Source organism: Amblyomma maculatum, chromosome 3 (assembly GCF_055883805.1).
Source record: "Amblyomma maculatum isolate TAMU_Amacu chromosome 3, ASM5588380v1, whole genome shotgun sequence".
NCBI lineage: Eukaryota > Metazoa > Arthropoda > Arachnida > Ixodida > Ixodidae > Amblyomma > Amblyomma maculatum.
The window spans coordinates 132,912,005-132,922,170 of NC_139346.1; the positions used below are offsets into that span (position 1 = coordinate 132,912,005).

The following is a 10,166-nucleotide window of genomic DNA, read 5'->3' on the forward strand; positions in this document are numbered from 1 at the left end:
ACCTCAGAGCTCAAGGCCAAGTAAAGGTGGTGCTTTTTTTCACAATCCCAGCTTTCGTTTTTACTGCAATAGCTTACAACTGAAGCACAAACACAAGTGAAGTGCACCGCATCGGAGTGCGGAAAACTGGCAGTATGGGACGACCGGACGGGCACGCTGCGCACGGCAGCGAATGGGTTAATGGACAACTCTCCCATGTTCAGACGGAAAGAGGAGAGAAGAGGCGCTCTCTCTATACAATATGTACAAGATAGGAAGCAAGAACGGAAACAAAATAAAGCAAAAAATGCTTGAAGAGGCAAAAGTATATAGCGCATAGACTGCTGGAACAGACTGAGACAGAAAGAGGGGGGACCAGCCTTGCACCCAGGTAGGGTCTGATGAGAAAGCTCGCTCGGTAAGGCGGTATGCCTTCGGTTGCAGAGAATGTCTGCCGTCAGGCACCAATCAATTCCACAGGTAACCGCCGCCTCCGATTTTACTGGTGCAAGGCACGCTTGCGTTTTGCCGTGTCGGGTGCACCTTGGAACTCGCAAACTCGTTAAACTGTGATGCGTAGGCTTTCAGGTCTGCGATGTAGGCACATCTGGCTTTCCCTGTAAGTAGATTCTCTAGCAGTGAGCCCCTGCTTGCTCCTGGGCAAATGCCTCATCAAATCGTAGGTGGCCATCTGCCACGAACGCACACTGCCAATTGGTTTCATCATGCCCAGTGACCGTCACCGTTTGACAGACATGGCAGGAGTGGCAACAGTAGAAAATGTTACACTTCATGCCGGGCTTGTCACTGATTGAGTCGGTTTCTTAAAATTTTGGAGCTATTCAGATGACGAGCCAATTTGCTTTGAGAGAAACGCAACAGAGCGCCGTTTAGACTTGTGGATAGTCACTGAACGATCAATGGACTCATCATCCGTGGCTATGTACTTCTGCCCAAGCCCATCATGGTCCAAGAAATATGAATCCTTGGGGCACGCCGCAACACATGCTGGCGCATGCCCCCTGAGCTTGCTCAAATAGCGTCACGCATACCGGCACTTCTTCCAGAGACCATCGCTCATCTCGTGACAAAAGGGATCATTTTGCTCTTCACGGCTGAAAACTATGCCAGTGATCCCAAAGGAGAGCCTGGTTTTGTCTCTCCGCAGGTTTGCAGCAAAACTTCTGCTGGCATCGGCATCTTTGAGATGCTCACAAAGAGATTTGACCCTTTATCCTTGCTTGCTTTGCGAAGCGCTGCTTACTTGGATAGCGGAATGGGTGAGCCCATTTATGGGCGTTCTCTCCGTGCTGATCTGAGGCTCGTCTACTGTTTCGCCCCCTTTGCTTGCTGGTGCAAAGGTACTACTGTCAAGGGGGAGCACGAGATAGCGCATCAGCTAGTACATCCATGCTCCCCTCTCGATACTACACTGAAAGGTCGGAATGTTGTATCAGTAGAGCACAGCACGCCACAACCGAACTGACTGCTAGCGAGGTATGGCTGCTGTTGTGTGGAGCTGCCGGTAGCGGCGGCGTTGCGCACACTGTTTTTGCAAAAAAGCCATTGGGACGCCAGGGAGGTGCTGTGGCCGGACGACATTGACAAGTCGTTGGGCATCTCTCTGCCACCTGAGGCGGGAGAAAGGGAAAGAGGAGAACAGCAGGGGAGCGAGTGGTGGCTGTGCAAAAGGCGACAATGGAAAACCCGAATCCCACAAAGTTGATCCGAATGCTCAGGCTGACTAAGCTGGCAAATGCAGTCGAACCAATATATAGAACATACACACACACTAAAAATATTCCTCGAAGTTTGATGTGATCCTAATTCGATATAAAAGTAGCAGTAAATATAACAACTAATAAAACACGTTGGCATAGAAAAATGCATTTCTATGATAGCCACTTGCTGCATGCATATTGCAGAGCAAAATAGATCTTCACAGCATCGATGTACTCGACATGGTGTTTTTTAAAGTGCTGTAAGAAGAGTCACTGCAGATGTCAGGCCTGTTGAGAACAGAAGCAAAGTCCTCTACACTTTGCTGAAGGGGATATGTGGGTGGGAAACAGTTTTTTTTTTTCCAAAAAGTCGATTTTGTCTTTTCTTGAGTTTTGTATTCTCTTTTATATATCCACAAAACAAGCCGAGAATCAGTGGGAACCAACAATTACAATTAATGTACTCGCGGCGACTCTTGAAAGCGCGAATGTGACCGAATTTCAGGCACGCGGCATATGGTATTATGGCGTCGCCCTGCCTTAAATTTTCGGGGGGAAGTAGGCCCAGCCATGATCTCATAGAAGCTGTTTCGGTAGCAGCACATTGATTAAAAAAAAAAAAAAAACTTTCCCGCCGATATTGAGCGCCTTGAGTGGACTTTTAAATTATGTGGTACGATCAGAACTCCGCCATTGGCTGAGCATTCCAATGCATGGTAGGACGCACATGCTCTTACTTCATTCTGCTGTCACATCAATTTTGGAGTTCCGCAGCTGTGCTCTTCTGACACCCACGATGCCTGGGGGCAGGCGGTCACAGCTGTCATCTGTGCCGGCTCCCTTCACCAATGGGAGTCAGCTAGCTTCAGCGGAACCAGTGACCACGACATAGAAGACTGGCTGACCTCCTATGAACAAGTGAGCCTCTGCAAGTAAGACGACGCCACAAAGCTCAGCAATGTGATATTGTGTCCTGCCGGCGTGGCTAACTTGTGGGGCCGGGACCGCGAGGGGGACATCCAAAGTTGGACTGCCTTCAAAACGACTTTCTCAGAAGTGTTTGGCCATCCGGAACTCTGGAAACTTCGCCACTATAGTTGGACCCTGCTCTCCGTCAAACCATTCAAGAGCAGGTCACTAAGGGAGTCCCGTCCCCCCATCCACCATCACCTGTTGCCGCTCCACCAACTTATGCCGAAGTCCCGGAGACTTGTTACTGCTCCCGTGACTTGCCGTATTTGCACGATTCTAACGCGCACCCCTTTCCCTGAAAATAAGCGTTTTCCTGAATAAAATCAGACTTAAAACTGAAAAATCTCAAAACCAAAATCTTAAAACCCGAAATGTAGCTGTTCAATAAACCATGGCCAGCCACATTGCCATCGTTATCAGCAAGCTGATGAGCTTTCCGGCATGGACATTTCCAGTAAGCCGCCTCTGATTTTTTTGGTTGAGTTGTGTTTGTCCAGCCGCTCGATGTGTTCTTAAATCATGGTGTCGTCATGGCTTAAATAAGCCTGTAAAGGATCGCGTGCACGCTGTGGGCGCAGCATACAGTGGCTTTCTAAGCAAGCCCTCACGCAATCTCAAGAGAGCGACGCTCGGGGACATTGTGAGATGGATTCACGGCACGTGGAAGACCCTCCCACTATCAATTATCATGCGTACACACGGTGACCTTTTTGTGGTCAATGAACAGTGAGAAATCTTCCGACTCTTGACGGCGAGTAGCCTATGACATCCATGTCTCGTGGTTAACTACATTATTTCTTGTGTGCAGTAGAGTCGGCATTAAGTGGTTTCCAGGTGCCTATCGCCATTCCACCGACTTAAGCCAGAATCGTCAAGACCTCGACCGACTCTACGGGCAAGCAATCAACGGCTCACAAATAACTGTTCTATTTGCTACATTTGCAACTTGTCTGGCTATATTGCTCGCTATTGCTGCTGCTTTTACTACCAGAGCGTTCCGCCCTCTTGATCCATCATTCCCTTCGCTGTGATGCCACCGCTCCATCTCTCCAATGCAACGCCGTCAGAATTCTCGGGAGGAAAATAGGTGCCGCAATTGCTGAGGCAAGAACTGCGTCCCCATCGAACTTTCAAAGACCTCATAGTTCACCTGCCACCCATATAAATGCTTTGGTCCAGGGAATTTCTGTAATGGCTCTTATCGACACCGGTGCCGCGATTTCAGTAATGGACGCTAATCTTTGCCGCTCATTAAAGAAAGTGACACCAGTTTCAGGACTTTGCGCACGGCCACTGCGTAGTACATTACGCCTTCTAGCAGCATGCACCGCTCGGGTCACGATCCAGGACTGATTGTACACAGTTGAGTTTGTCGTGCTGGTGGCTCACATGCGGTAATTTTAGGCTGGGATTTCTTGTCGCTTTATGCTATCATCAATTGTGCTCACGTTGAAGTCGGGTTCTCGACTTTGCCCGATACCTTGTCAGACGCTGCTTCATCGAATTCCTGCACTAAAGCTCTTGCACTAAAGATCCTCTCTGTTCTGTGCTTGTTCGTGTTGCTTGCAACTCTGTAAGCGTTGACACTGTTGTCTTCACGCCAGCCCATATTTTCCTGCGCCGCAAGTGCCTTCTGTTGTCCTATGCTGTGCTCACTATTTTTGCTGGCCTTTCCATGTTGTAGGTCTCTAACCCATTTAACTCCCCTACTGCATTGTGCCGTGGTGAATGCCTCAGCAGTATCCAAACCATTCCATCTCTTCTGACCTCTGAGGAGCCTGACGATGTGTCCTCTCGGCCATTACTGCGCTCAGCCCCTTTTCATTTGCACCCGCTCCCTCCTCTATAGACCTGTTCCTCTCTTCCATCGACGCCAATCTCCCTCCGCTGCAGTGCACGCAGCTTTTAAACTTACTTCGACAGTTCCGCTCCTCCTACTGCCGAACTTCTACTGTCACCCATCGCATTGACACTGGCACCCACGCACCACTGCGACAGTGCCCCTAACGCGTGTCTGCAACCGAACACCAGGCTATTGAGGAGCAAGTCGACATAATGCTTTAGAACGGTGTGATTCAGCCCTGAAGTAGCCATTGGGCATCGCCTGTTCTGCTTGCCAAAAAGAAAGATAGCTCGATCCACTTCTGTGTCGATTACCGCCGCCTTAAAAGGTTGCGCAGAAGGATGTGTACAGTTTCCCGTGCATTGATAACGCTCTCGACTGTTTGCATGGGGCTGAGCTCTTCCCTAGAGAGGCAGCCCCGTCGCGATAGGGCAGTGGTTAGGTGCTTGACTCGCGGCAGCTGCTTTTCGATAGAGGCGAAAAGCAAGGTGCTTGTGTGCTGTGCTATTTCAGTGCATGTTAAAAGAATCCCAGCTTGTCGAAATTTCAGTTCTCCACTACTACGTCTCTCACAGCCTGATATGAAAAAGAACTGAACAAGGGTAAATAGGGTACGCCTCAGTTCGCAGATGAGCCAACGTTTCGACAAGTGGACTTGTCTTTGGACTTGTCTTCGTCTGGGCCTGAGTCGCTTTGGGACGTTAGACCCCACAAAACAAACCAAACCTTTTTTTTTCCCCCAGATTTGTTCCGAGTACTGGCAGGTCCCCCTAGAAATGGCTGATCGCCCCAGAACCGCCTTTGTAACTCCCGGCAGCTTGTACGAATTGACAGTTATGCCTTTTGGCCTTTGCAATGCAACTGCAACATTTAAGCGGATGATAAACACCATTTTGCGAGGCCTAAAATCGAAGATATGCTTATACTACCTGAACGACATCGTCGTCTTTCCTCCAGACTTCAGCACTCACCTCTACCATCTGAAGCAAGTTTTGACCTGCCTCTGCTGCCGGACTGCGGCTGAATTTGAAAAAAAAAATAAAGTTTTGCTGCATGCCGGCTCACCATTCTCGGCCATGTTGTCTTCAAAGAAAGTGTATCTTCAGACCCTGCCAAACTTCATGCTGTAGCAGTCTTTCCCAAACTGACTTCCATCAAAGATCTACGTAGCTTCCATGGGCTGTGCTTTTACTTCCGTCGCTTTATTTTGCTTCCATCGCTGCTCCTTTGACAGAAATCCTGCCCGGCAGTTGCGACCTTTCGTTGTGGTCACCAACATGCGATGATGCCTTCAATACTTTGCACCGCATCCTCTACGGCACTGCCTGTCCTGTGACACTTCAACCCAACAGCACCTACAGAGATCCACACGGACGCTAGTGGTGTTGGTATCGGCACCGTGCTCGCTTAGCGCAGATCTGGCTACGCAGAACATGTGGTTGCCTATGCTAGCCGTATGCTCACGAAGGCTGAATGCAATTTTGTCACTGAAAAAGTGTGTTTAGCCATTATTTACGCTCTTACTGAATTCCGCCCTTACCTCTATGGCGCCCTTTTGGGGTAGTGACGGACCACCACGAGCTTTGCTGGCTTTCCTCGCTGAAAGACCCATCCGGCAGACTGGCAAGATGGGCTCTTCACCTTCAGGAATATGATGTCCCCGCTGTTTACCGCTCTGGCCGCAAGCGTTATGACACCGATGCAGTTTCCCATCTTACAGTATAAAGGAAGACTCCCCAACCGCAAGCAGAGAGCTCCGTAACGGAAGGTTCTTCTGCTGCTAGGCCTAACTGCAGCACCGGCGATGCACCTGATTTGGATCCTAGCTTTATTCGGAGCATTGATGACTGTGCCAATGCACCTTAGTTCGACGACCAAAACAAGCGTGAGGACGAGCGTGGGAGCACAGTTATCTGTGAGGTCAACATGATGCATGACCTTGCGAGGCATGCCCCACTTGTGAATGATGCGAGGTGGAAAGGACTGTCATCGTTTTTGGAACTATACTGCCGAAATAATGCGTGCCCGACAACAGCAGTTTTGTCGACATGTTCTTCAAGCCGTGCATTTCAGTCGTGCAACGGCAGTGGAGAGATGTCCACCCGTGGCAGTGCATGGGATACCTTCGCCATGAACTTGTAGTTCGTGATCGCAGCGCACGTGATTGGAACATGAGAGGCTTCTGCGGGTTTGCGCAGTTATGGGGTTGCGAAACCGGCACATCACAAGGCTTTTACTGCTATCGGCAAAAAAGTGAATGCTGCCACCACAAAAGCTGCTGCTGAAAACATTGAACGAGCCAGACAGCTGACTGCAGCTCCGTGACTACAGGCGATCCAGGATCCACGAACATCGCAGTCAGTCAGGAGGAATCAGTTCACATAGATGGTAGGAGGCAATGTAGGGGGCTGCTGCCTTCAAGATTTGTGTACTCTTTTGAGACGCGCTTGCTAGCATTCTGTGCAAATTTTGTTAATATTGACTGACCAGTATTGTAGCGAACATTTTTTAACTTGCAAATGCATTTTTATTTGTTACTCACTTTGTCCCACTTTGGAGTTTGTGCACTAAAATTTGAGTAGTTTATCTAGTGTAGTCACTATGAAATTTGGTGTGCTTATGTTTTAGCATGACCTGAATTAAAAAAACAACTTCCAGATCTTTTAGCAAACATATTCAGTAAAATAAATTCAACAGTTTCCTTATTAAGAATGGCAAAATGAATGTTCACATAGGAATTTTTCTAGATGAAAGCGGTAATGGAACACTATATTTTTATGCATTACTGAATTCTACTGTTCATTGGGAGCAATATGAGCTATATTTTAGTGTTCTATTGTGCTCCTTGTTATCACCTAAGTGTACACAAACATGCATTTTTTTACAATTACATGGTATGCATAGAATGAACCAAATGAGCTATCAAAAGTCTAAAAGCAGATTTGGAAAAAATGCTCAAATTTTTTATGCGGTGCAAGTTTCATTGATCTGTGACTAAAATTGAAAAGATTTGCCGAGCAGCATCTCCACTTAATCATGGGACTGAAACAGGAATCCTAGCACAACTACCGCAGTGCACCAAAAACATATACTCTTGTGCTTTGATGGCTGTGCGCCCGCTGCCAACGTAATGAAAAATCTAGGTCATTATTGTCCAAACAGATAAACATGTTACCATTGTCGACTCTTCCATCTAGTATAGTCTCAGTGCTTCCGGAAGCACTGCTGCTCCGAAGGTTGCCAGCCATCTCGACTGGAATAGCGGTTACTCCATCAGCTTTCAATATTCCTGCAGGCAACCTAACCTCGGGAGATGTCTTGAGGGAAAGCCAGCTTCTTGAGTTGACCAGTCGGGCCCAAAGTTTGATCTGTTGGTTCTGAGGGGTAATGCTTGTATGACATAGTCGTATTTTAGAGCTCAGTTCTTACGCGCCTGTTCGGCAGTAGAGCCAATTCGCTATTGATGGTGTAACTGAGTGAAAGAGAGCCACGAGGAAATTGCGAGCCAAGGAGAATTTCTCAGAAGAGAAAAGAAGCAATGAGCTCTATGCGACTCGCTCATGGCTCTTCTTTCTCTTCTGAGAAATTTTATCTGGCTCACTAAAAATAATGAGTCCTTTGGGCTGTGTCGCCGCTTTTGTTAGTGTAACCGAGCCAAAGAGAATCATGAGCCTAACAGAATTTCTCAGAAGAAGACAAAGCAGTGCTGGGGAACAGAGTCACAAAAAAAACACGAAAACTGTTCTTTTTTTCTTCTGAAAATAGTTTTTTAGCTTTTCAGAAAAATAAAGAGTGTTTTTTAAAAGTACATACGTATACAAGCATCTCTCAAATTCTTTGCCTCAATATATCACAAAACTACTTAAATAGCTGTGCTTAAATTTTACATTAGGAAGTATCATAATCGTCCTTAGAATATTTTTTCCGGCACACTCATGGTATTAGGTTTGACTGTACAGTTAAACCTGGTTGTGATGAAATTGTAAAATGTGCGAGATATCATTACAGTCAGGTTTTCATTATATGCAGATTTTGTGTGAAGATTCAAAATGGCAATGGAGAATGCAAACCAGATTCAGAATTGAATGTTAGGGAAACTAACTTGGTCATGTGGCAGGAGCCTCTGCCGTGGCTCGCACGATGTGTCGTGCGGGTATTATGGTACGGGTAGGGGAGAGTGTTTGCGGTCGTGCTGCCGCTGGGTGAGGAGGTGCCTAGGTCTTCATCATCAGCATGTTCTTGCTCACCCATCATCGTCATCCTCGCAGGAAACCAACTGTTTACTTCCCGCCACCACAGCTCTCCGCTCTTCAGGCTACCGACTTGTAAGAGTGCTGGAATCTTGCGAGCAACTGCGTGGCGGCGATGGGCGCACGCTACTGTGCCCGTGCATTTTTTATAGTGCCACAATAAAATATTTTCCATTAATTCAGCACTAAGAGACAGTTGGCACCGGGAATACGGTATATCAGGGTCCACTGCCACAACATGTTCGTTACATGGAATATTCAAATACAACCACTTCAGTGGCGTGACGTTGGGGAACGGGAAAACTTCGTAACAATAGGTTCTTTACATAGAGGTTCAACTGTACTCTGTGCTGTTTTGTTCAAAATTTTTGTGAGCCTAATTGCAGTTCTCTCTCTTGTTTTTGTTCAGCCAAACTGCTATGCGAAGGTGATTACGGTGGAAGGACAGAAGAAGATTGTCATCTACTCGAGGCAGCCTATCAACGTCAATGAGGAAATTACGTACGACTACAAGTTCCCGCTCGAGGATGAGAAAATTTCATGCTTGTGTGGAGCACCCCAGTGTAGAGGGTTCTTGAACTGACTCTCGCCTGTGCAGGCATTGTGTACAGTGTACAGAATGGACTTCATCGTCATTTTGATTGTGTTAAAAGGCCGGAGTATGGTAGCACTGTGGTTCTCCATCTCCAACACGCATGCCCCTCCCTCTGTGTGCACATTGTACAGCTTCTACCCGCATGGTGACACACAGAAATCTCATATTGTACATAAAACAAAGTCATATTTACCAATGCTCTTTAATCACTCTATTTTTTCTCCCTGTTATTTTTTGCTGTCTACATTGGTTAATGCCTCGCCACTTGTAATAAATGGAACGGAGCCATTTGTATAAAGTGCTTGTTGCTTTTATACGAGGCTGGTTTGCTGGCTCCAGTTGTATGTCATTGATATGTGCAATAGATGCATTACGGCAGGTAGATGATGGGAAGCTTTCATTTGGTTCAGAATGTTGGGCATTTAAATAACGGTGAAACATAAAAGGTGCTTGTGTGCTTTGTGGCGGCAGCGTAAGTATAAGAACCTCAGGGGGTCTAAATTGATCATGAGCCCTCTACTATGCCATCCTTCATAGCCTGTATGTCTCATTGGGATGTTAAACACCTCAATTTACAATTCCTCCAGTAGAAAGTCAGTTCAGTTCATGTATGTCTTCCTAGCAGAAGGTGTCACTGCTGTGAGTTCAGAATGCATTTCCAATCTGGTTGCCAGCCACAAGTGTTTTCGCATACACTATTGTCATTTTTAAACTCCGCCTGGCTTCATTGCAAGCTACCATAAATGTTCTTTAAAGGAGGCCCACATTTACTCTGCAAATTTGGTGGGTCTTGTATGTAGACTGTG

General features: G+C 47.0%; 1 protein-coding gene across 1 annotated transcript in view; it reads left to right on the plus strand.

Moving 5' to 3' along the window:
* LOC146196069 (histone-lysine N-methyltransferase SETD1-like) overlaps positions 1 to 9,552 on the plus strand; it is a 56,672-nt gene extending 47,120 nt beyond the window's left edge. Inside the window, exon 14 of the mRNA XM_084598085.1 lies at positions 9,175 to 9,552. Within this exon, the coding sequence (XP_084454211.1) occupies positions 9,175 to 9,348 (174 nt within the window). The 3' untranslated portion in view covers positions 9,349 to 9,552. The remainder of the gene's footprint in view (positions 1 to 9,174) is intronic.
* Positions 9,553 to 10,166: the final 614 nt, after the last annotated feature.